The sequence below is a fragment of the Salmo salar genome, chromosome ssa16 (assembly GCF_905237065.1).
Source record: "Salmo salar chromosome ssa16, Ssal_v3.1, whole genome shotgun sequence".
NCBI lineage: Eukaryota > Metazoa > Chordata > Actinopteri > Salmoniformes > Salmonidae > Salmo > Salmo salar.
The window spans coordinates 43,376,195-43,402,882 of record NC_059457.1 but is presented as its reverse complement, the minus strand read 5'-3'; the positions used below and the strand labels follow the sequence as shown (position 1 = coordinate 43,402,882).

At 43.3% G+C, this 26,688-nt stretch overlaps 2 protein-coding genes across 2 annotated transcripts; one reads left to right on the top strand and one right to left on the bottom strand.

Moving 5' to 3' along the window:
* Window positions 1–1,025: 1,025 nt before the first annotated feature.
* On the bottom strand, window positions 1,026–25,606 carry LOC123727707 (interferon-induced protein 44-like). The gene is made up of 5 exons (XM_045696671.1): window positions 25,082–25,606; window positions 23,128–23,280; window positions 1,274–1,445; window positions 1,085–1,173; window positions 1,026–1,031 (listed from the first exon to the last, which is right to left on the bottom strand). Exons 1-5 carry the CDS (start codon window positions 25,175–25,177, stop codon window positions 1,026–1,028), a joined length of 516 nt encoding a protein of 171 aa, XP_045552627.1. The 5' UTR covers window positions 25,178–25,606.
* Window positions 10,968–14,117, top strand: LOC106573917 (phospholipase A2 inhibitor and Ly6/PLAUR domain-containing protein). The gene is made up of 5 exons (XM_014149378.2): window positions 10,968–11,205; window positions 11,372–11,485; window positions 11,666–11,830; window positions 13,222–13,338; window positions 13,502–14,117. The coding sequence occupies exons 1-5, from the start codon at window positions 11,157–11,159 to the stop codon at window positions 13,849–13,851; spliced, it is 795 nt and encodes a 264-aa protein (XP_014004853.1). The 5' UTR covers window positions 10,968–11,156; the 3' UTR covers window positions 13,852–14,117.
* Window positions 25,607–26,688: the final 1,082 nt, after the last annotated feature.

The following is a 26,688-nucleotide window of genomic DNA, read 5'->3' as shown; positions in this document are numbered from 1 at the left end:
ATAGCCTCCAACACTCTACTCAGCAAACTGGATGCAGTCTATCACAGTGCCATCCGTTTTGTCACCAAAGCCCCATATACTACCCACCACTGCGACCTGTATGCTCTCGTCGGCTGGCCCTCGCTACATATTCGTTGCCAGACTCACTGGCTCCAGGTCATCTAAAAATCTTTGCTAGGTAAAGCTCTGCCTTATCTCAGCTCACTGGTCACCATAGCAGCACCCACCCGTAGCACGCGCTCCAGCAGGTATATCTCACTGGTCATCCCTAAAGCCAACACCTCATTTGGCTGCCTTTCCTTCCAGTTCTCTGCTGCCAATGACTGGAACGAATTGCAAAAATCGCTTCAGTTGGAGACTTACATCTCCCTCACTAACTTTAAGCATCAGTTATCTGAGCAGCTTACCGATCGCTGCAGCTGTACACAGCCCATCTGTAAATAGGCCATCCAGCTAACTACTTCATCCCCATATTGTATTTATTTACTTTTTTGCACACCAGTTTTTCTACTTGCACATCATCATCTGCACATCTATCACTTCAGTGTTAATTTGCTAAATTGTAATTACTTCGCTACTATATGCCTATTTATTGCCTTACCTCCTTACTCCGTTTGCACACAATGTATATAGATGTTTCTATTGTGTTATTGACTGTACTTTTGTTTATCCCATGTGTAACTCTGTGTTGTTGTTGAATGTCACACTGCTTTGCTTTATCTTGGCCAGGTCGCAGTTGTAAATGAGAACTTGTTCTCAACTGGCCTACCTGGTTAAATAAAGGTGAAACAAATAAAAAATTAAAAAGGGTGGTTAAATGTGAGATGTTCCAATAGCTGATGTTCCTATAGCTGATGTTCCAATAGCTGATGTTCCAATAGCTGATGTTCCAATAGCTGATGTTCCAATAGCTGATGTTCCTATAGCTGATGTTCCTATAGCTGATGTTCCAATAGCTGATGTTCCAATAGCTGATGTTCCAATAGCTGATGTTCCTATAGCTGATGTTCCAATAGCTGATGTTCCTATAGCTGATGTTCCAATAGCTGACTAACATGTCAATAAGGGGTATTATTGAGAGTACCGTCTGCTGAACGATCCGACTGTTGTACACCTGGTTGATGTCACGGGCGGTTTCCTGACACACCACATCAAGTGCGACTTGATGCACACCTACAAAGCACATTTGTTTCACACACTGGCAACTGACAGAATTGACCACAGTTCCTACAACCATTACTGCCATTGCGAAAAAGCTTCCTGTATTGCTCACCCAGGTCACTGATGTGTTCTCGGAGCTGTTGGAAGGTGGTGCCCAGGCCTTTGGTGTAGCTGGACACTTTAGAAGCATCCACCACAAAGACGACACAGTGGACCTTGTCTTTAAGGGACGGCTTCTTCACATAGCCCACAGTCTCTGATCTCACAGGCTGCTCAGGACTGAACTGTAGAGGATGAATGAGAACATTAGCTTGGTTGTTCAAACCAACCAGCTGAGAGAGTATTGGAATATTCTCTACTAAACAGAGACATTTATATCAGGGGTGAGCAACTCCTATCCTGTGAGGCTGCCTGCATGCGTATGTTCCAACCCAGCACTATCTCCCCTGAATCATATTAGTGGTCTAAATTGCAGACTGTGATTAGTTGAATCAGGTGTGTTAGAGCTAAACTGGAACGAAAGCTGGCACACGCTGTGGCCGCTGTTGCGTTATCATTGTAATTAACATGATGATTGTAATTATTAATTAGAATCTTGTTGGTTATTGTCTTATGTTTACAAGGTATCTTGTAATCACACAAATATGAGCCTAATGTAAACCTGTGAGCAGTCTATTCATTAGTAGAATATAGAAAAGAATGTTCAAGAGCAATATAGAAAGTGAAACTTTTTTTTACCTTCCTCTTGTCATTTTAAAATATTTTAATGTCACAGTCTATCGATAAAGATCCAATTAAATGTCATCCTGGACCAAAACAACTCTTTTGGATCCCTTTAGCAGAGGCTTTCTTCTCTCTGTGTCACAATCTGAACTGGACTTCTGACACGTTATAGCATTGTTATACATGTTTGATTTTTATTATATTTAATTCCTGTTTTCATATAGGAGATATGAGTTACACGTTGGGAGATGGTGTTGTTTGCTTTTCAGCAATGGCTCTCGTTTCTTCCAGAGCGACTTCATTTGAAAGAGGTGGTGAGGCCCCAAAATTAAATAGAGACTCAGCAGAGTGCTAGTTGTGTTCCTTCTCTTGGGTGGGTACAGGGAGTCACACAGTAAGACCTATGTTATGTGTTACTTGTCCTATAAGGGACATAGTCAGTCTCTAAGAGAAGTTAAAGCTCCTCAGTTGTAGCGTGAAATGTTACCCTTATTATTTGTCATAGTATAGACCACCATAGTATAGAACACAGGCAAGACATGGTAGCAGAAAGTTGAACTTCAGGTAGTATTGGGCCATCAAGAACCGTAACGGAAAAGGTCAATATTAATTGAAAACGACACAACGACAAGGTTCCAGTTTAACAACATTTACTCAACCGTATTAGCACAATACATTGTTGCCATTGGCCAGGTTCATCAAGAACGAGATTCCTGCGCAGGCACACTAATAACAGAGTGATAGCACCGTAATAACAGAAATATAGGGATACTTCAAACATGAACTTAACAATCTCTCACTTTTCTTAAAGACAAATATATCATCAACAACATAATTAAATGTCCAAAGTATTATTTAAGTTACCCATTACAAATGGGTTGTGTGACCAAGTTTTTATTTCTATTAAGCTGCCACTTTCCATTACTGAGTGCCTTTAGGAGCATAAGACCGGATGCTACCTTTTTTGTCAGACAGTCAGCAAGCTGCTCCTTTGTGGACGACCTGGAAACCAGTTTTGCGGTGTGGAATCACAGTAGTAGCAAAGGTCTGTGAGCCACCCCAGATGAACTCATCAACATGACAGGCAAGTACTCCAGTCACATTACAGTCATATTACAGTCTTGATCAAGCCAATAGAAGACTGCAGGATCCACTTGTGACATTTTTCCACCTGTACTCAGCATTGTTGCTTTTACTTTGTTGTACCAGTAGAGTGATGTATCTGCCAGGCCATATACACACTTTTTTTGTTTCCACAGTGTTCCTTCGCTCTTAGCTTCAGGCAGAAGTCGGATGTGAATGTCCCTTGACATCTCTGTTCCCTGCAAAGCCAACTGTTTCTCCCTACCATTCAGACAAGCAGTATCTAGCAACTTGAAAGCTAACACTGCATCCGGGAGAACCATCTCGTACTTGCGCATCCTATTGTACCTTTGTTCTAAATCAATTATGTAGTCCATCATTGCAACTGAAATGCCTCTAGTAGCACTGTCAAAGTTTGAATATGCCTCGTAGGCACTGTCTTTCTCTTCTTTAAGAAACACAGAATCCAATGCTCTAATCAAAGTTCCCATACCATCATCCTTTCTCAAATCCTCAATGGATATTTCCAGTGCTTTATCTCTTGCTCTTCCTTCGAGCGATAATATCACCGCAAGTGCTTGCTTTTTCTTGTCCAGATTAGTAACCCGTGTCCAGATTTCAAGTAAATTTTTCCAACTTTCATACGACCTCTTCTCGTCGAAGCGAGGTGGCACATTGTAGTGATTAGCCATCCTCTGCTACCAATGTTAATTCAAAATGACACAACAACAAGGTTCCAGTTTAACAACGTTTACTCAACCGTATTAGCACAATACATGGTTGCCATTGCACACAGGCCAGGTTCATCAACAACGAGACTCCTGCGCAGGCACACTAATAACAGAGTGATAGCACCCTAATAACAGAAATATAGGGATACTTAAAACATGAACTTAACTGTCAGGACAAGTACAGAGGGGAACAATGAGACACTGTACTCCAAAAACACAAATATTCAAGCATGTTCATTCCATTCCACGACAGTTGGAATGTGGAATGGAATGGAACAGTCATGGAATGGAATGAATATGCTTGAACATTTGTGTTTTTGGAGCACAGTGTCTCATTGTTCCCCTCTGTACTTGTCCTGACTTCTTCATTTACTGTTCTTGATGGTCCAGTACTACCTGAAGTTCAACTTTCTGCTGACATGTCTTGCCTGTGTTTAGTGGCCTATACTTTGACAAGCAATAATGGTAAAATGTGTCTCTTCAGCTGGGGTATATTCTGAGGAGACTGGCCAAGACCTGACTATATAGGATAAACTAGTATAGAGTGGTGGTGTCTTTAGTATGATGCAAAGCACCCACTGAACATCAAATCAAATACACATTTACGTAATTTACATTTACGTCATTTACACCAAATGCAACAGGCAAGACAAATAAAACTAGTTCAGACAGGACAAACCGTTCAGTAAGGGAGAGGAATGGTTAAAAAAAAAAATCTCACTTAAAGGGAATGTTTTTCGATTATGGGGGAGGGTGCTTCTGGTTGCTGCTTTAGAATGGCCTCACATGTTGAGCAGTGTGACAGGGTGTAGCTGGAACAGGACACCTTTGTTCTTTCCATCTTCCTATGAAGATAATTACTTGAAATAATGAAATAATTACTATGAATCTATGAAATAATTACTTACAAGCACTTAACCAACAATGCAGTTAATGCAGTTAACTAAAGAAAAAAATTAAATAAAAAGTAACACAAAATAACAATAATGAGGCTATATACAGGGGGTACCGTTACCGAGTCAATGCGTGGGGGTGTAGGTTAGTTGAGGTAATTTGTACATCTAGGTAAGGGTAAAGTGACTGCATAGATAATAAACAGTGAGTAGCAGCAGTGTAAAAACAAAGGGGTGTCAATGTAAATAGTTCTGGTGGACATTTGATTAATTGTTCAGCAGTCTTTTGGCTTGGCAGTAGAAGCTGTTAAGGAGCTTGCCATGCGGTAGCAGAGAGAGAACGGTCTATGAATTGGATGACTGGAGACTTTGACAATTTTGTTGGGCCTTCCTCTGACACCACCTAGTATATAAGTCCTGGATGGCAGGAAGCTTGGCCCCAGTGATGTACTGGGTCATATGCACTACCCTCTGTAGCGCCTTACGGTCGGATGTCGAGCAGTTGCCATACCAGGCAGAGATGCAACCAGTCAGGATGCTTGATGGTGCTGCAGTAGAACATTTTGAGGATCTGGGGACCCATGACAAATCCTTTCAGTCTCCTAAGGGGGAATAGGTGTTGTCGTGCCCTCTTCATGACTGTCTTGGTGTGTTTGCCCCATGATAGTTTGTTGGTGATGTGAACACCAAGGAACTTGAAACTCTGGACCCGCTCCACTACAGCCAAGGCCGATGTGAATAGGGGCATGTTCGGCCCTCCTTTTCCTGTAGTCCATGATCTGCTCCTTTGTCTTGCTCACGTTGAGAGAGAGGTTGTTGTCCTGAGACCACACTGCCAGGTCTCTGACCTCCTACCTATAAACTGTCTCATTGTTGTCGATGATCAGGCCTACCACTGTTGTGTCGTCAGCAAATTGAATGATGGTGTTTGAGTCATGGGTGAACAGGGAGTAAAGGAGGGGACTGAGCACGCTCCCCTGAGGGGCACTGTGTTAAGGATCAGCATGTCAGATGTGTTGTTGCATACCCTGTCCACCTGGGGGCGGCCTGTCAGGACATCCAGGATCCAGTTGCAGAGGAATGTGTTTAGTTCCAGGGTCCTTAGCTTAGTGATGAGCTTTGAGGGCACTATGGTGTTGAACGCTGAGCTGTAGTCAATGAACAGCATTCTCACATAGGTGTTCCTTTTATCCAGGTGGGAAAGGGCAGTGGGGAGTGCGATTGAGATCAAGTCATCTGTGGATCTGTTGGGGTGGTATGTGAATTGGAGTGGGTCTAGGGTATCCAGGATGATGGTGTTGATGTGAGCCATGACCAGCCTTTCAAAGCACTTCATGGCTACCAACGTTAGTGCTACAAGGCAGTAGTCATTTAAGCAGGTTACCTTCGCTTTATTGGGCACAGGGACTATGGTGGTCTGATTGAAACATGTAGGTATTACAGACTTGGTCAGGGAGAGGTTGAAAATGTAATTGAAGACACTTGCCACTTGGTCCACGCATGCTCTAAGTACACATCCTAGTAATCTGTCTGGCCCTGCGGCCTTGAATGTTGATCTGTTGAAAGGTCTTGCTCAAATCGGCTACGGAGAGCGTGATCACACAGTCGTCCAGAACAGCTGATGCTCTCACCCATGCTTCAGTGTTGCTTGCCTCGAAGCAAGCATAAAAGTAATTTGGCTCGTCTGGTAGGCTGGCGTCATTGTGCAACTCATGGCTGAGTTTCCCTTTGTAGTACGTACATCGGAGCCGGTGTAGTAGGATTCAATCTCGGTCCTGTATTGACGCTTTGCCTGTTTGATAGTTCATCTGAGGGCATAGCGGGATTTCTTATAAGCGTCCGGATTAGTGTCCCGCTCTTTGAAAGCGACAGCTCTATCCTTTAGCGCAGTGCGGATGTTGCATGTAATCCATGGCTTTTGGTTGGGATATGTATGTACACTCACTGTGGGGACGACTTCATTGATGCACTTATTGATGAAGCCGGTGACTGAGGTGGTATACTCCTAAATGCCAACGGATAAATCCTGGAACATATTCCAGTCTTTGCTAGCAAAACAATCTGGTAGCGTAGCATTCGCATTATCTGACCACTTCCGTATTGAGCAAGTCACTGGTACTTCCTGCTTTAGTTTTTGCTTGTAAACAGGAATCAGCAGGATAGAATTGTGGTCAGATTTGCCAAATGGAGGGCGAGGGAGAGCTTTGCGTCTCTGTGTGTAGATTAAAGGTGGTCTAGAGTTTTTTCCCCTCTAGTTGCATGTGACATGCTAGTAGAAATGAGGTAAAATGGATTTCAATTTCATTGCATTAAAGTCCCCGGCTACTAGAAGCGCCACTTCTGGATTTATTTTCTTCTTTGCTCATGCCGTTACACAGCTCGTTGAGTGCGGTCTTAGTGCCAGCATCGGTTTGTGGTGGTAAATAGAAGGCTTCCAAAAATATATAGATAGTTGATAGTGTGGTCTACAGCATATCGTGAGGTACTCTACCTCAGGCGAGCAAACCTCAAGACATCCTTAATATTAGACATCGCACACCAGCTGCTTGTTATTGACAAATAGACACACACCCCCACCCCTCATCTTAACAGACGTAGCTGTTCTGTCCTGCCGATGCACGGAAAACCCAGCCAAATGTACGTTATCTGTGTCGTCATTCAGCCACAACTCTGTGAAACATAAGATATTACCGTTTTTAATGTTCCATTAGCATGATAGACTTGAATGGAGATCATCCAGTTACAGTCATTGTATATTGGCCAATAGAATGGATGATAAAGGTAGGTTACTCACTTGCTGACAAATTCTCACAAGGTGCCCTGATCTCTGCCCCCGTATTTCTGTCTTTTCTTCATGTGAATGACGAGGATTTGAAAGGGGCAAAATGGTGCCGATTTGCAAGATGGCGTCGACATAAGGCCGCCTCGCTTCTAGTCCTTAGGAAACTTTGCAGTATTTAGTTTTTTTATGTACTATTTCTTATTGTTAGCCCAGAAAATCTTAAAACCTCTTAAGGATCCACCCCTTATTTTCAATTTTTGCCTAAAATGACATACCCAAATCTAGCTGCATGTAGCTCAGGATCTGAAGCAAGGATATGCATATTCTTGATACCATTTCAAATGAATGAAATGAATGTAGGAGACTATAACACATTAGATCTGGTAAAAGATAATACAAAGAAACGATCATCTTTGAAATGCAAGAGAAATACCATAATGTATTATTCCAGCCAAGGCACAATTTAGATGTTGGTCACTAGATGGCAGCAGTGTATGTGCAAAGTTTTAGACTGATCCATTGCATTTCTGTTCAAAATGTTGTATCAAGACTGCCCAAATGTGCCTAATTGGTTTATTAAAACATTTAAGTTCATAACTGTGCACTCTCCTCAAACAATAGCATGGTATTATTTCACTGTAATAGCTACTGTAAATTGGACAGTGCAGTTAGAGTAACAAGAATTTACGCTTTCTGCCAAAATGAATCTAGAATCGGCTTCCTATTTCTCAACAAAGCATCCTTCACTCATGTTGCGAAATACACCCTCGTAAAACTGACCATCCTATCAATCCTCGACTTCGACGATGTCATTTACAAAATAGCCTCCAACACTCTACTCAACAAATTGGATGCAGTTTATCACAGTGCCATCCATTTTTCACCAAAGCCCCATATACTACCCACAACTGCTACCTGTATGCTCTCGTCGGCTGGCCCTCGCTTCATACTCGTCGCCAAAACCCACTGGCTCCAGGTCATCTACAAGTCTCTGCTAGGTAAAGCCCCGCCTTATCTCAACTCACTGGTCACCATAGCAGCACCCACCTGTAGCACGCGCTCCAGCAGGTATATCTCACTGGCCACCCCTAAAGCCAATTCCTCCTTTGGCCACCTTCCCTTCCAGTTCTCTGCTGCCAATGACTGGAAAGAACTGCAAAAATAACTGAAGCTGAAGACTCATATCTCCCTCATTAGCTTTAAGCACCAGCTGTCAGAGAAGCTCACAGATCACTGCACCTGTACATAGCCCATCTGTAAACAGCCTATCCAACTACCTCATCCCCATACTGTATTTATTTATTTATTTATTTATTTATCTTGCTCCTTTGCACCCCAGTATTTCTACTTGCACGTTCATCTTCTGCACATCTACTATTCCAGTGTTTAATTGCTATATTGTAATTACTTCGCCACCATGGCCTATTTATTGCCTTACCGCCCTTATCTTGCCTCATTTGCACTCACTGTATATAGACTTTTCTTTTTCTACTGTATTATTGACTATGTTTGTTTATTCCACGTGTAACTCTGTGTTGCTGTATGTGTCGACTGCTGTGTTTTATCTTGGCCAGGTCGCAGTTGTAAATGAGAACATGTTCTCAACTAGCCTACCTGGTTAAATAAAGGTAATAAAAGTAATAAAAAAATTGGCTTTCCAGATCTAGATTTTTGACTTGATGATGTCCCCCTTTATTGTAGTTATAAAACATAATTGTCATGCAACGTTAAGAAATGCATCTGTAAGTGTTAGAGTGTTTGTATACTGTTCCTACCATCAGACTCAATCTCCTCTCACCTGTGCTGACACTTCCTAGTCAGCTACACGTGACCCCTAAGCCCATGTGAGAGTGCCCCTCTCATTTTCACTTTCAATTTAGCTGAAATGAAGAAACCATAAGTTTTCTTTTCTTGTAACATATTTCGGAGTGACAAAGTCACAGATTTGGGATCAGAGCCAAATTGACAGCAGAAAATGTCAAACAAAATGTACTTCATTTTCACTTTCAATTGTACTCAAACCATAAGTGATCAGAAGTATTTGTATTATTATTGAAGTGTAATGCAGCATAGTTTGTCTATTTTTCTTGATGAAAACTATCGCAAAAAATAAGTAGAATGTAATGAATTCAGGAGAGAAACTGCACTGAACTCAAACCCACATATTAATTTGGAGTGCAGCAGATATACAGTAACTAGTGAATGGTCTTTACATTTAGATGCCTTAAAATTCTATCTAAAAAGGAATACATTGGAATTTTCCCATCCCAATCTACACAACCTACTCTACATTTTCAAAGTGGAAGATTTAAAAAAATAATAATCCAAATTAAGAAAAAATAAAAAAGAACATGTTTTGATTGACTATGTTTTCACACCCCAGAGTTAATTAATACTTGGTTAAAGCACCATTTGCAGTCATTAAAGATGTGAATAATTTTGAATAATATTCTACCAAGCTCAGTAAATTTGGTTGGAAATCTTTGATAGACAGCAACATTCAAACCTTGTCTCTGATTTTCAAGCAAATTTAATTTAGGACAGGGACTGGAGCGAACAGAAACACTCAACAACTCTTGGAAAGGTATTCAGGTGTTTCTTTAGAATTAGATTTTGTGCAATTATTGTCCCGCTAAAGAAATACAACTCTATTCCAGGGTTAGGTTATCAGAAGACAGAGGAAAACCCGCCTCTATCTTTTTACCTGGGCTTTGCTCCTTTCCTATATACTTTTATCCTGACAAACTTTCCAGTCTGTCACGTTCTGACCTGTAAAGGTGTTATTTGTTAGTGTTTAGTTTGGTCAGGACGTGGCAGGAGGTATTTGTTTTATGTGGTTCATGGTGGTTGTGTGTATGTGTCCATGTAGAGAGGGGTATTTGATTTATTACTACAGGGTTTTGGTTATTGTTCTATGTTAGTTTATTTCTATGTTCTGTCTAGTCATTTGTATTTCTATGTTTAGTTAATTGGTGTTGGGGCCTTCAGTTGGAGGCAGCTGTCTATCGTTGCCTCTGATTGAAGGTCCTATAATTAGGGGTGTGTTTGTATTGTGGATTGTGGGTAGTTGTTTTGTGCTTGTCACATGACAGAACTGTTAGTGTTGTTTCTGTTAATTGTATATGTGTTTATTTTGTTTCTACTTCTTATATATTAAAAAGAGAAGATGAGTATACACTTCCCTGTTGTGTCTTGGTCCTCCACACACGACAATCGTGACACAGTCCCTGCCGATGACAAGCATACCCATAACATGGTGCTGCCACCACAATACTTGAAAATATAGGGGGTTTCACTCTGTGTTCTGTTGTATTAGATGACACAAGACTGAAGTTTTTCAATTTAGACCATAAAGTGTATGTCTTTGCTGTGTTGTTTCGCAGTATTACTTAACAGCCTTAATGCAAACAGAATGAATGATTTGGAGTTTATTTTTTTTAGCACAGGCTCCCTTCTTTCTCTTTGTCATACAGGCCAGCAATGTGGAGAGGATGCGATGTTGTTAATCGTCTCTGTTTTCAAGTATTGTGGTGGTAGCATCATGTTATGGATCATAATCACTTATGTTAGCAAAATAACTTATGTTCCCAAGGCACATGAGTGGGGAAACTTGTTAAACATGAAATGCAGTAACATTGCTGACATTACCACATCCTGCCCTACCTTGGATGATGGGTTTATAAGGAAGGACCTGTCTCCCAGCCCAGATACCACTGCTGTTCATCTGCCTGTCTACCAGACCAGCGTACCACTGCTGTTCACCTCCCTGTCTTTCTTTCCATAATGAAGCTTATCCTGACTCTCTCTCTCATCTGCACTCTCTTCTGCTCAGGTAACACCTCTGACCTCACACTGAGATGGGCATACAGTTTTTTTGGACTGCATCACTCCCAAATGTCTATGTTAATATTTCAACATAGCTAAATTGCTTGTACAGTATATTACTCAATTGTCTTATTTAATGTGTATGTATTTTTGTTTATTTTCTTGTTTTTCAGTTGAGATGCTGCAGTGTTTCAAATGCATTGGTGAAGAATGTACAAACTCATCTTTAGTCAACTGTCCAGCCATTTCCAACAAAACATGTCTCACTGCAAACCTAAGGGCAAAAGGTGTGTTTAGAGTTTGTTATCCACTTCACGATAAAGCTTCAAGACCAATTAAATGATGCCATTAGCTTCCTCATGAAGGATGTTTTGAACCCTCCTGTCTCTATGCTACTATTTCAATACATTCTATTCTAAATTGCTCTCTCTTTCTTTGGTTTTGTAATGGATCTGTTACTGGTGAAGGTCTCATCAATGTCACCACGGTAGTCAAGGGGTGTTCACCAACCTCCAACTGCGGATCTCCTCTGAACAATGGAACCACAGTGTCAGTGAACCAGGGCTTCTCATACACTGCCTTTAACTTGCTCTGCTGTAACACCGATGGGTGCAACAATCAAACTCAGCCTGGTAAGAGAACTGTCTTTTACCTAAATTAGGATTGTGTTTTTTAAAGGTCAAATGCAGCCGTTTTTATTTCAATATCAAATCATTTCTGGGTAACAATTAAGTATCTTACTGTGATTGTTTTCATTTAAAATGGTCAAAAAGAAACAAAAGTAGCTTCACAAAACAGGCTGAAATTTCAAGTGGTCTTTTCAAACAGCTCTTACATTAGTAGGTCATTATCATAATTTTCACAATTTCATATTATTATGCCAACCTCATAGTGTGGAAAGATATATAAAATTCAGGAAAATCACGTTTTTGACTGTACTGGGCCTTTCAACAATGTATTTGATGTCCGGATTTCAGTTGTCATAGTTTGAATAAATATACAGTGAGCTCCAAAAGTGTTGGAACAGTGACACATTCTTTGTTGTTTTTAACTATGAGGTTAAAGTGCAGACTGTCATCTTTAATTTTAGGGTATTTTCATTTTGAAATTACAGCACTTTTTGGGGGACCAAAAGTATCAAAGTTGTCAAAAGTTTAGTATTTGGTCCCATATTCCTAGCACACAATGATTACATCAAGCTTGTGACTCTACGAACTTGTTAGATGCATTTGCTGTTTGTTTTGGTTGCGTTTCATTTTATTTTGTGCCGAATGGAAATTAATAGTGAATCATGTATTGTGTCATTTTGGAGTCACTTATTGTAAATAAAAATAGAATGTTTGTAAACACTTCTATTTGAATGTGGACGCTACCATGATTACGAATAGTCCTGAATGAATCATGAATAATGCAAATGCATCCAAAAAGTTTGTAGTCACAAGCCTGATGTAATCATTGATTGCTAGGAATATGGGACCAAATACTAAACTTTTGACAACTTTGATACACATAAGTGAATTTGTCCCAATACTTTTGGTCCCCTAAAATGAGGGGGACTACAGTATGTGCAAAAAGTGCTGTTCTTTCTAAACGATTAATGTGACATGGATTAAAATACCCTTACCTTAAAGCTGACAGTCTGCACTTTAACCTTACAGTCATTGTATCTCACCACTGTACCTTTGGCTCTGTATCTCAGGAGACAGGTTAAATAAGGATTTTTAAGCCTTGAGGGGGATGCAACTCAATATTAGGAAGGTGTTCCCAATGTTTGGTATGCTCAGTGTACACAATCCATGTCTAAACTGTCTCAAGGCTTAAAAATAATTATTTAACCTGTCTCCTCCCTTTCATCTACAATGACTGAAGTGGATTTAACTAGTGACATCAAAAAGGGATCATAGCTTTCACCTGGATTCACCTGGTCAATCTACTGTATGTTTTGTATACTCAGTGTATATGACCACTGAATGTGGAATACATACTGTATACACAAATATCCATCTCTGTTCTCTTCCTACAGCCCCCAATTCGCTGGCTAATGGAAGACAATGTCCCTCCTGCAGCAGCTTCCAAGACACGGTGTGTAACAGCACTGTGGCCTGCCTGGGTGTGGAAGACCAGTGCTTTAGCGGCAGTGGTGAGTTGTCTTTGTTTATTTTCAAGATACAAAACCTCATCACATTTCTTCATCTCTAGATAATCTTCTGCTCTTCATACAAATCAGCTATTATTGTTGAGCTTTTAGTTGTTTTACAAGAGATCTAAATGTTGGGATAACTACATGTTTCTATCTTTGACAGTAACACTTGGCTCTACCAATATTACTACGGTGAATCTCAAGGGCTGTACAACTTCCAACATGTGCAACTCTATTGATCAACTGCTGCCCTCAGTGAATCAACTGCTGCCCTCAGTGAATCAACTGCTGCCTTCAGTGAATCAACTGCTGCCCTCAGTGATTATCATGAGTGCAATCACGGCTGTGAATTTCACCTGTAAGACAGCTCCTGCAACTGTAACCACAGCCCCTGTAACTGTAACCACAGCCCCTGTTACTGTAACTACAGCCCGTGTAACAGCCACAGCCTGGTCAATCCGACTGAGCCTAGTCCCTCTGCTGCTGGGCCTCACCATCAGCAAACTTATTTGATATAAACAGAGATGAACATATCGGGACTCATCTGACAACATAATGCATTGATTAAAAAACAACAGAATGTACAATGATTTTCATGTATTGTGAAATACGCACTATAATTGAAATTCTGTTTGCTAGATGATGCCCAGTTACATTATATAGTGTGCTTGCTTGAGGAAATACTTTCTTATATATTACTCTGTATATTTTATAAAGTGTGATAGCTTGTAAGTTTAAAACAAGTCAATGCCAATAAAGTTTCTATCACTTTACCAAAATGGAAATAAAGTGTTATCTGATTGTGAACGTAAACAAATCACACAATATTTTTTATTAGGATTGTATGCTACTTTTTTAACAGATAGAGATAATAGCTATCTAACGCTCTTAAATCCATAAATAACAGTGTAAGGGAGAACCATGATCATACACAATGATTGTCACGACTTCCGCCGAAGTCGATACCTCTCCTTGTTCGGGCGGCGTTGCCGGTCTTCTAGCCATCATCGATCTACATTTCATTTTCCATTTGTTTTGTCTTGTCTTCCCACACACCTGGTTTCAATTCCATCACTACATGTTGTGTATTTAACCCTCTGTTCCCCCCATGTCCTTGTCCGGAATTGTTTATTGTAAGTGCTTGTGCACGTATGCTGGTGTGTGATGGGTTTTGTTACCCATTGTTCGTTTGTTCTATTTTACGGTGGTTTTTATTATTAACCTGTCTGGGCTAGGGGGCAGTATTTTCACCCGATTTAAACTGGTTACGACTCTTGCCCAGAAACGAGAATATGCATATAATTAGTAGATTTGGATAGAAAACACTCTAAGGTTTCTACAACTGTTAGAATGGTGTCTGTGAGTATAACAGAACTCATATGGCAGGCAAAAACCTGAGAAGATTCCAAGTAGGAAGTGGCCTGTCTGCGATTTTGTAGTTCTCCTTTTGCTTGTCTATCAAAACTACAGTATCCGTGGGGTTATGCTGCACTTTCTAAGGCTTCCATTGGCTCTCTAAAGCCGCCAGAAAGCGGATTGGGGCGTCTCATATCTCTGGGCAAAGTATAGTAACTCAGTTTATCAGTGGTCTGCCTGAGGACAAAGGGAATGGAAATGCGCGGTCACGAGACCTCGTCATTTTTTCTTTTCCTCTTTGAATGAATACAGTATTGTCCGGTTGGAATATTATCGCTATTTTACGAGAAAAATACCATAAAAATGGATTTTAAACAGCGTTTGACATGCTTCTAAGTACGGTAATGGAACATTTTGAAATTTTTTGTCTCGAAATGCGCTCGCGCGTTACCCTTTGGATAGTGACCTGAACGCACGAATAAAACGGGGTTATTTGCACATAACTATGGATTATTTGGAACAAAAACAACATTTGTTGTGGAAGTAGCAGTCCTGGGAGTGCATTTTGACGAAGAACAGCAAAGGTAATCCAATTTTTCTAATAGTAATTCTGAGTTTAGGTTGCCCCGAATTTGGCGGGTGTCAAATTAGCTAGCCGTGATGGCTGAGCTATGTACTCAGATTATTGCAAAATGTCCTTTCGCCGAAAAGCGATTTTAAAATCTGACACAGCGATTGCATAAAGGAGTTCTGCATCTATAATTCTTAAAATAATTGTTATGTATTTTGTCAACGTTTATGATGAGTAATTTAGTAAACTCACCGGAAGTTTTGGGTGGGAATGCTAGTTCTGAACATCACATGCTAATGTAAAAAGCTGTTTTTTGATATAAATATGAACTTGATTGAACAAAACATGCATGTATTGTATAACATAATGTCCTAGGAGTGTCATCTGATGAAGATCATCAAAGGTTAGTGCTGCATTTAGCTGTGTTTTGGGTTTTTGTGACATATATGCTTGCTTGAAAAATGGCTGTGTGGTTATTTGTGTCTAGCTGTAAAGCCTTTTTGAAATCGGACGATGTGGTTAGATTAACGAGAGCCTTATCTTTCAAATGTTGTAAAATAGTTGTATGTTTGAAATATTGAAATTATTGCATTTTTGAGGTATTTGGCATTTCGCGCCACGTGATTCCACTGGCTGTTGAATAGAGTGGGACGCTAACGTCCCATCTAGCCCATAGAAGTTAAACTGCTCTGTTGGAACACAGTTTTTGCTCTCCTTTTTGCTCTCCTGTGCCTGACTTCTCTGCCGCCAGTACGCACCCTTGACAGAATTCCAGACCAAATATATGGAGTCAGCAGGAGCAGGTACCCCGATTATAGGGGTGGAGGAGCGCGTCCGGGAGCACACAGCAATGCTCCACCATCTTGGCACCTTCATGGACCGCATTGTCCAGACAATGGACCGCTGGGAGAGACAGGGAGTTCTACCAGCGTCTCCACCAGCACAACCGGGGGTCTCCATTACGTGCCCCTCCTTCTCCTGGTCTCAGTGGGATTCGTCTCTCCCTTCCCCAGGAATACGATGGGACGGCTGCGAACTGCCAGGGGTTCCTGTTGCAGCTAGACCTATACCTGGCAACCGTCCACCCGGCTCCTTCGGGCCGTGAGAGGGTGTCCGCCCTTGTCTCGTGCCTCACCGGGAAAGCCCTGGAGTGGGCCAACGCCATGTGGAGAGAGGGAGATGCGGCGTTGGACCAGTTTGAGGAGTTCACCCGCCACTTCCGGGCAGTCTTCGACCACCCGCCTGAGGGTAGAGCAGCGGGTGAACGCCTCTTCCATCTGAGGCAGAGGACGAGGAGCGCCCAGGATTTCACCCTGGAGTTTCGGACCCTGGCTGCCGGAGCGGGATGGAACGACAGGGCCCTGATCGACCATTATCGCTGCAGTCTGCGCAAGGACGTCCGTCGGGAGTTGGCCTGCAGAGACACCACCCTCACATTCGACCAGCTGGTGGACCTGTCCATCCGGCTCGATAACCTGCTGGCTACCCGGGGATGTTCAGATCGGAGTCTGTTGGTTCCATCCCCCCGCACCCCCTCTCCAATACCGATGGAGCTGGGAGGGGCGGTGCGCAGGGAGACCGGAGGGGGTTCCAGCTCGTGCACCATCTGTGGCCGCAGAGGTCACAATGACGGTTGGTGCCGGGTTGGTTCCTCTGGGTATCGAGGCAGCAGGCAGGGCGCTCTGGCGTCACCCCAGGCACTATTCTCAGCCAGAGCCCCCTGTTGCACATATGTTTTTGTATGTCACTTTTCCTGAGTTTTCCCCGCATAAGGCGCTCGTCGATTCAGGCGAGGCTGGGAATTTTATAGATAGATCGTTCGCTCATAGTTTAGGGATCCCCATTGGTCCCGTGGCTGTGCCCTTCCCCGTTCACGACTTAGAAAGTCAACCATTAGGGTCAGGGTTGATTAGGGAGGCCACCGCTCCTCTGGGCATGTTGACGCAGGGGGGTCACAAGGAGAGAATTAGTCTCTTCCTTATTGACTCTCCTGCATTTCACGTGGTGCTAGGCCTACCCTGGTTAGCTTGTCATGACCCCACTGTTTCTTGGCAACAGAGGGCTCTCATGGGGTGGTCGCGAGAGTGCTCGGGGAGGTGTTTAGGGGTTTCCGTTGGTGCTACTATGGTCCCCCTGAATATGCCAATTTGACTCTCGCATTCTCCAAAAAGAAGGCGACTCAATTACAACCTCATCGACGGGGCGATTGTGCGATAAATCTCCTGGTAGACGCTGTACTTCCCAGGAGTCATGTGTATCCCCTCTCACAGGCGGAGACGGAGGCTATGGAAACATATGTCTCCGAATCCCTGCGTCAGGGGTACATTCGGTCTTCCACTTTACCCGCCTCCTCAAGGTTTTTTTGTGAAGAAGGAGGGAGGTCTGCACCCGTGTATTGACTATCGAGGTCTGAACCAGATCACTGTGAGGTATAGTTACCCGCTACCGCTCATAGCCACAGCGATTGAGTCAATGCATGGGGCATGCTTCTTCACAAAACTAGATCTAAGGAGCGCTTACAACCTGGTGCGTATCCGAACGGGAGACGAGTGGAAGACGGCTTTCAGTACCACCTGTATGTCCCGTCTGCTGTTCATGACCGGTTGATCTATTGGGCCCACACATCACCCTCCTCTGGTCATCCAGGCATCGGTCGGACGGTGCGCTGTCTGACTGGGAAGTACGGGTGGCCCACTTTAGCTAAAGACGTGAGGGTTTATGTTTCCTCCTGCTTGGTGTGCGCCCAGTGTAAGGCTCCAAGGCACCTGCCCAGGGGTAAGCTACACCCTTTACCCATTCCACAACGGCCATGGTCACACCTGTCGATCGATTTCCTGACCGATCTTCCCCCATCACAGAGAAATACTATGATCCTGGTTGTTGTGGATCGTTTCTCTAAGTCCTGCCGTCTCCTTCCTCTGCCCGGTCTCCCTACGGCCCAACAGACTGCGGAAGCCTTGTTTATGCACATCTTCCGGCACTCTGGGGTGCCTGAGGATATAGTGTCTGATCGGGGTCCCCAGTTCACTTCGAGGGTCTGGAGGGCATTCATGGAATGTCTGGGGGTCTCGATCAGCTTTACCTTGGGTTTTCACCACGAGAGTAACGGGCAGGTGGAGAGAGTTAACCAGGATGTGGGTAGGTTTCTGAGGTCCTATTGCCAGGACCGGCCGGGGGAGGGCGTAGCGTTCGTGCCCTGGGCAGAGATGGCCAAGAACTCGCTCCGCCACTCCTCCACTAACCTCTCCCCCTTCCAGTGTGTATTGGGGTATCAGCCGGTTTTGGCTCCTTGGCATCAGAGTCAGACCGAGGCTCCTGCGGTGGACAACTGGTTCCGGCACGCGGAGGAAACATGGGACGCCGCCCATGTTCACCTTCAGCGCGCCGTGCTGCGCCAGAAAGTTGCAGCAGACCGTCACCTTATTGTGGCCCCGGTGTTTGTACCGGGGGACCGGGTCTGGCTCTCGACCCGAAACCTGCCCCTCCGCCTGCCCTGCCGGAAGCTGGGTCCGCGGTTTGTTGGGCCATTTAAAGTCCTGAGGAGACTAAACAAGGTGAGTTACAGGTTACAGCTTCCCCCTGATTACCGTATTAACCCCTCGTTCCATGTGTCTCTCACAGGCCGGTGGTGGCTGGCCCGCTCCAGGAGTCTGAGGTGTGGAAGGTTCCTCCGCCCCCTCTGGACATCGAGGGGTCCCCGGCGTACTCCGTTCGTTCCATACTGGATTCGATGCATCGGGCGAGGGGCCTTCAGTACCTCGTGGACTGGAAGGGGTATGGTCTGGAGGAGAGATGCTGGGTTCCGCTGGAGGACGTGTTGGACCCTTCACTGCTGCGGGAGTTCCACCGTCTCCATCCGGATCGCCCTGCGCCTCGCCCTCCGGGTCGTCCGCGAGGCCGGTGTCGGCGCACAGCTGGAGCCGCGCGTCAAGGGCGGGAGGGGTACTGTTAGTCGGTGCCTCTCCTTGTTCGGGCAGCGTTCAGCGGTCGGCGTCACCGGTCTTCTAGCCATCATTGATCTACTTTTCATTTTCCCTTTGTTTTGTCTTGTCTTCCCAAACACCTGGTTTCAATTCCATCATTACATGTTGTGTATTTAACCCTCTGTTCCTCCCATGTCCTGGTCCCAAATTGTTTATTGTAAGTGCTTGTCACGATCGCCGTAATGAGCGGACCAAGGCTTTGCGTGTGTAGAGTTCCACATCTTTATTTAGTGCGAACTTGCAAACAAAAGAAACAAGTAAACAATCAACGAACCGTGACATAAGAGGTGCAACATGCACTAACTCAAAAACAAGATCCCACAAAACACAGTGGGGAAATGGCTGCCTAAATATGATCCCCAATCAGAGACAACGCTAAACAGATGCCTCAGTTTGGGAACCATACCAAGCACACCAACATAGAAATAAACAGCATAGAACAGGCCCTGACCTACTATACCATAGAGAGCCAAGGGCTCCAAGGGCTCTCTATGGTCAGGGCGTGACAGTGCTTGTGCACGTATGCTGGTGTGTGATGGGTTTTGTTACCCATTGATTGTTTGTTCTATTTTACGGTGGTTTTTATTATTAAACTGCTCCGTTGGAACACAGTTTTTGCTCTCCTGCGCCTGACTTCTCTGCCGCCAGTACGCACCCTTTACAATGATACTGTCCAAAGAGAAAATAAACGTAGTCTTATTTATTTGACTCAGTGGATTCAGTTTCTCTCTACACTTATTCTACAGCGAGGAAAACCTGCCGGGGAACAGGATGTGTCTATAAAGGAGAGGAAGGTGTGGTCTGCCGTGAAGCGTTCCACTCGGATCATACAGAATGGCACCATGCCAGCGGTGGCAGCCGCTGCCTCAGTCCCCTCCTTGATAACCTCCATAAAGGCCTTATGTGTCACATGTATAAATGATTGATTGGAGACAGGCGCAGGAATATGTAATAGGGGGTTTTAATACTCCACCCAAAAATAGAACATGCCTTGAAAGGCACAGAGATGAAGCCCAAAACAAACACGTATACCAAAACACATGGATGCAACCCAAACAAAGGAGCGAGGTTAAACCCCTAATAAATACACAAGACCCGTAATAACAATACACAGCACGAGACCCGTAAACAATGCACGGGACAAGACCCGTAATAACAATACACAGCACGAGACCCGTAAACAATGCACGGGACAAGACCCGTAATAACAATTGCACAGTACTACACGGGACGAGACCCGTAATAACGTGTACACAATACACGCAGCACGAAAGCCGAAACAACAAGCACAGGTACTCACAAGACCAACGGATATGGGAACAATAACTGACAAGACAATGGTGAACAGAGGGCACATTTGATAATTACTAATCAGGGGAATTAGAATCAGGTGTGCGTAATGAGACAGTTCAGTGCCGCCTAGAGGCCGGTGACATAGAACTCCAGAACTGGTGCACGGAATGAGCAGCAGTACTGGGGGAATCTGTGGCATTATGGGCCACTGTAGACAGGAAGAGCCCACCTCCTCCTGTTCATCCAAGACAAGTTGGCCCTGCCTCTGTTGAACATGCCCCTCACCTGTGCTAAGCTAACACTTCCTTGGCCACTTTGTACATATATCCACATGTGGTCAGTGACCCATAACCCCATGTGAAAGTGCCCCTATTATACAAAACAGGTTAAAACATCCCTAGACAGGCAACATGTACACAGGCCAAAATGGCTCTTACACATAAATTTTACTCAAAGCAAGACTTCTGTGAATGATTATTCATTGTAAGCAAGCTTACCGCAGCAAAACAAGCTGAAATTCACTACTTTCATTCATCTGCTTGCTCTGTCCTCATATTTAGCCTTGCATTGAAGTGTTTACCATTTTCTTTTCAGGACAACCAGGGCCACAAGTAGAACACAAAACATATAACATAAACAGTTGCATTGAGACTCAATAAGTTAATTAACATGTTAACAATAGTGAAAACAAGTTTAAAAAATCATGATAAGGATATGTAATGCATATTTCTATTACACAGAATTTCACAGCCTTGTTAAAGACACTTTATCTTGGTTTGCATTTTGACTCTTGACTGAAAAGGTTGGTGAGCACTGGTTTAGGCTCTGTTGCTGCATTGTTCTGGAAGTGCAGATCCACATATTGCAGGATGTGGTGCACAGCACTGAGCAGAAGGATGTTTTCTCTTTATTATGTTTATTTTGGGGGGGTAGATCAGCTTTAATATTATAGATAGATTGAAGCTTCCATCAATGTAATTGTCTGCATCATTTCCAATCTCCCAAATATTTGTTTGTAAATAAATATATATGTCTGTGTTCTCAGCAACATCCAGCTCAGACGAGTAGTTCTTCACTGGGACGATGTTGCAGGTGGACATGCCAAGCAGAGCCCCAGCCTTGGTCATCTACACACACACACACATACACACACACACACACACAAACATTTGTTTTACTATCCTTGTGGGGACCAACCAATTGATCCCCATTTCTATGTCCTATTTTCCCAAACCCTAAGCCTTACCCTAACCTTAACCCTAAACTCATAATCCTAACCCTACACCCAAACCTAAACCTAATTCTAACCCAAACCTAACCCCTAAGCCTAAAATATACTTTTTCATTGTGGGGACCAGCAAAATGTCCCCACATGTCCAAATGTTCATTGTTTTACTATCCTTGTGAGGACTTCTGGTCCCTCCAGACATTATTCCCAAAAGGTCTTAATGATGAAATGCCATTATTGTTATGTTGTACGTGTGAACATCAATTAATGCCTCCACTTCAGATTACTCTCCGTTTGTTCTTGCTCTGTACCCAATGATTTATGAAAGCTTACTTGATAGGTCGATGTCCTCATTATGGATTTACAGACGTGTTTAATACATTTTATGTACACACTTTATTAGAATACTTATATTTCGTAACACTTGCTTATTTTCCCTCGACTCCAACCCCATTCGATGCACTGAACGGATGTGGGTGGAGCAATGTCTACATAAGGGTGCAAGTTACAAAAACTCACAAAAGCTCTGACGAAGGCCTTGAGGCCGATACGTGAAGCTTAATAAAGAGCAGTGATACTAGCAAGAGCAGTGTGCAGGTTTCTTATTTTTTCCCCACCAAGATAGTAAAACCAAACACACACACCCAGACACAAGTCAGTCAAGGATGCTCACAGTAGACCTACATACAGGGTGCTTACATTTCAGATGTTCCAATTGTTGACTAACACATCAATAAGGGAAATTATTGAGAGTAATGTCTGCTGAACAACCTGGCTTTTGTACATCTGGATGATGTCACAGGCGGTATCCTGACACACCTTGTCCACGTATGTCAGCAATGCCACTTGATGCACACCTACAAAACACATTTGTTTCACACACTGTCAACTGACAGAAATGACCACAGTTCCTACAACCATTACTGCTGTTGCTAAAACACTTCCTCCTATGCTCACCCATGTCACTGATGTCTCCGATCTCACAGGCTGCTCAGGACTGAACTGTAGAGGATGAATGAGAACATTAGCTTGGTTGTTCAAACCAACCAGCTGAGAGAGTATTGGAATATTCTCTACTAAACAGAGACATTTATATCAGGGGTGAGCAACTCCTATCCTGTGAGGCTGCCTGCATGCGTATGTTCCAACCCAGCACTATCTCCCCTGAATCATATTAGTGGTCTAAATTGCAGACTGTGATTAGTTGAATCAGGTGTGTCAGAGCTAAACTGGAACAAAAGCTGGCACACACTGTGGCCCCTGTTGCTCAACTCTGAAATATATGAAACTCGACTCCCAATACTTGCACTCTGTCTTACACACACCGGTGGCACCTGTGTCCGTTCTCCCTCACGTACCTTGTGTCCCTCGGGTGCATGGCCTTTGATGATAGCCAGAGTGTCATGGAGGGTTAGTCCAGTGGTCTCCCCATCTCCCAGACCCATGACATCACACAGGACCAGCGCAGTAGGCTGCTCTGGACTCCGCCCACGGATGTTGAACAACTGGAGCTGAGATAGAGGACACAGACAGAATTACACAGTGCCTTCGGAAAGTATTCAGACCCCTTGACCTTTTCCACATTTTGTTATGTTACAGCCTTATTCTAAAATGTATTAAATAAAAAAAATCCTCAATAATTTACACACGATACCCCATAATGACAAAGTGAAAACAAGTTTTTAGAAATGTTTGCAAATCTATAAAAAAATAAAAGCCAGAAATATCTTATTTACATACATATTCAGACCATTTGTTATGAGACTTGAAAATTGAGCTCAGGTGCATCCTGTTTCCATTATTCATCCTTGAGATGTTTCTACAACTTGATTGGAGTCCACCTGTGGTAAATTCAATTGATTGGACATGATTTGGAAAGACACACCTGTCTATATAACATTTGACTGTGCATGTCAGAGCCAAAACCAAGGAATTGTCCTTAGAGCTCCGAGACAGGATTGTGTCGAGGCACAGATCTGGGGAAGTGTACCAAAACATTTCTGCAGCATTGAAGATCCCCAAGAACACAGTGGCCTCCATCACTCTTAAATGGAATAAGTTTGGAACACCCAAGACTTTTCCTAGATCTGGCTGCCTGGCCAAACTGAGAAATCGGGGGAAAAGGGCCTTGGTCAGGGAGGTGACCAAGAACCCAATGCTCACTTTGACAGAGCTCCAGAGTTCCTCTGTGGAGATGGGAGAACCTTCCAGACGTACAACCATCTCTGTATCACTCCACCAATCAGGCCTTTATGGTAGAGTGGCCAGACGGAAGCAGCTCCTCAGTAAAAGGCACATGACAGCCAGCTTGGAGTTTGCCAAAAGTCACCAAAATACTTTCAGGCAATGAGAAGCAATATTCTCTGGTCTGATGAAACCATGATTGAACTCTTTGGCCTGAATGCCAAGCGTCACGTCTGGATGAAACCTTGCACCATCCCTATGGTGAAGTATGGGGGTGGCAGCATCACGCTGTGGGGATGTTTTTCAGCGGCAGGGACTGGGAGACGAGACAGGATCAGAGGCAAAAATGAATCGAGAAAAGTACAGCGAAATCCTTGATGAAAACCTGCTAAGGACCTCAGACTGAGGCAAAGGTTCACCTTCCAACAGGACAACGACCCTAAGCACACAGCCAAGACAATGCAGGAGTGGCTTCAGGACAAGTTTCTGAATGTCCTTGAGTGGCCCAGCCAGAGCCCAGACTTGAACCTGATCGAATATCTCTAGAGTGGCCTGAAAAAAAGTTGTGCAGCAACGTTCCCCATCCAACCTACCAGAGCTTAAGAGGATCTGCAGAGAAGATTGGGAGAAACTCCCCAAATACAGGTGTGCCAAGCTTGTAGCGTCATACCCAAGAAGACTCAAGCCTGTAATTGCTGCCAAAGGTGCTTCAACAAAGTACAGAGTAAATGGTCTGAATACTTAGGTAAATGTGATATTTCAGTTTCTTTTGTTTAATAACTTGGCAAAAATGTCTAAAAACCTGTTTTTCCTTTGTGATTATTGGGATATTGTGTGTAGATTGATGAGGGGGGAAAAAACAATTGTATCCATTTTAGAACAAGACTGTAACGTAACAAAATGTGGAAAAGTTAAGGGATCTGAATTCTTTCCGAAGGGACTGAATGTGTGAGGATATACTATGTGGTTTAAAATATGGAGTGATTACCAATAATAGTTTTTGCAACTTAACTAAATCTTTTCAACCAGTCAAGTATCTTTATTTTGCATGTAATTATTTTGCATGTAAGCCCCAAAACTCCCAGATTTTCACAAACTCGAATACTTTCTATGTTTTTTTACCTCTACCTTTTTGGTGAAGCTGGCAGAGGAAGAGCCAACCATGGCCCGTGCATGTGCATGCCGCCACCTACTGAGCGGGATCGAACAATATGCCCAAAACATTTAGTGAATCTTCCTGTGAAGACTGACTGAACAGAGCTGATGATGCTGGACTTGCCGACTCCGACAGGCCCCAGCAGCAGAACCCGAGCCTCAGACAAAGCCTCAGAACCAGGCTTATAGGAACTGATAGACTCCATCAGGGTCTCCCTGCGACTGGATACACATGGGTCATTTTCAATTCATTTTGATTACACCAGACGTAGTCTCACGTAGCCATACCTCCACATCACGTTGTTATTACTAACAGCAATAATGAGAAAGGTGTCCCCCAACCAAAAACTGGTGCAGAAATCTCAGTTAGGCCTATCTTAACAGGTTGCCTGAAGCCACCGAAAGACATGCTGTCAATGTAATAACATGTTCAATAATTTATCATAACTTTCAAGTATTTAGAGCCAATGACTGTCATCATAAAATCAGATAGTGTTCAAAGAAGAACATAATTTACTTAGTTACTTACTTACTTAAAGGAGCCTATATAATGCAAAACGGTAGAGAGCAGATTGCTTGGAGATTTTATCTCTGACCGAGCTGAATTCAGTTGAACCTGCAAGCGTTGCGTATCTGTTTCTCAGTAGATGTGTCTGTTGTGAGGAAACGAAATATATGAAATTCTTCTTCTTCTCTGGCATGCACAAATGTAATGTGTATGCCGCCACCTACTGAGTGGGATGGAAAAAATATGACCAAAACAGTTTCGATATGAGGAAGAAGACAAAAAATCATACAAACCACAAATAAAATAAAAGTAAATCAGGGCAATCTGTTGATGCGTTGTCAAGGAGGGTGGTCACTTGTGTTGTGAAGTAAAGGATCACAAGTTTGAGCCCAGTATGGCTACAGGGACAGTGTTTCATACCAGTAGAGCTGTGTTCAGCATAAGCATAGCCTACTCAACATAGACTTAGGCTAAAAAATAATTATAATAAGTGTATATCCGAGTTTCAGTGTAGTATACTTGTGTAGTAATTAGAACAGTGTTTGAACCAGCGATGTTTCTCTTTTCAGGGCAATCTGTGCCATTAAGTTCCACACCTCATACGTCCATCAAAGGCATTAGAATGAGAGACTAGAGGAGGATTATCCCACCATTGCTGCCAGTGTATTAATTGAAGGGAAAGTGAGCGAACTGCACCAACTTGCGACCCTTCTGTTGGGCTCCCGAGTGTCGCAGCAGTCTAAGGCACTGCATCTCAGTGTAAGAGGTGTTACTACAGTCCCTGGTTTAAATCCAGGCTGTATCAAATCCTGCCGTGATTAGGAGTCCCGTATGGTGGAGCACAATTGGCCCAGTGTCGTCCGGGTTTGGCCGAGGTAGGCCGTCATTGTAATTAAGAATTTGTTCTTAACTGACTTGCCTAGTTAAATAAAGGTTAAAATATATATATATATACACATTTTATTCTGTTACAGGGAAAGCTCACTACTGCCCATGCTTTAGAAGTCCAGACCTCTTGGAAGAGGTTGTACACTGACATACTGAGGATACACTTAGGCCTATTGCATGAAAT

Coding starts and splice junctions, on each gene's coding strand:
- LOC123727707 (XM_045696671.1), bottom strand. CDS start 25,177: ATGTTTTGGGCATATTGTTCGATCCCGCTCAGTAGGTGGCGGCATGCA. Junction 23,281..25,081: donor CTGCCAGCTTCACCAAAAAG/GTAGAGGTAAAA, acceptor CCTCTATCTCAG/CTCCAGTTGTTCAACATCCG. Junction 1,174..1,273: donor AGAACACATCAGTGACCTGG/GTGAGCAATACA, acceptor TGTGCTTTGTAG/GTGTGCATCAAGTCGCACTT.
- LOC106573917 (XM_014149378.2), top strand. CDS start 11,157: ATGAAGCTTATCCTGACTCTCTCTCTCATCTGCACTCTCTTCTGCTCA. Junction 11,831..13,221: donor CAACAATCAAACTCAGCCTG/GTAAGAGAACTG, acceptor CTCTTCCTACAG/CCCCCAATTCGCTGGCTAAT. Junction 13,339..13,501: donor CCAGTGCTTTAGCGGCAGTG/GTGAGTTGTCTT, acceptor TATCTTTGACAG/TAACACTTGGCTCTACCAAT.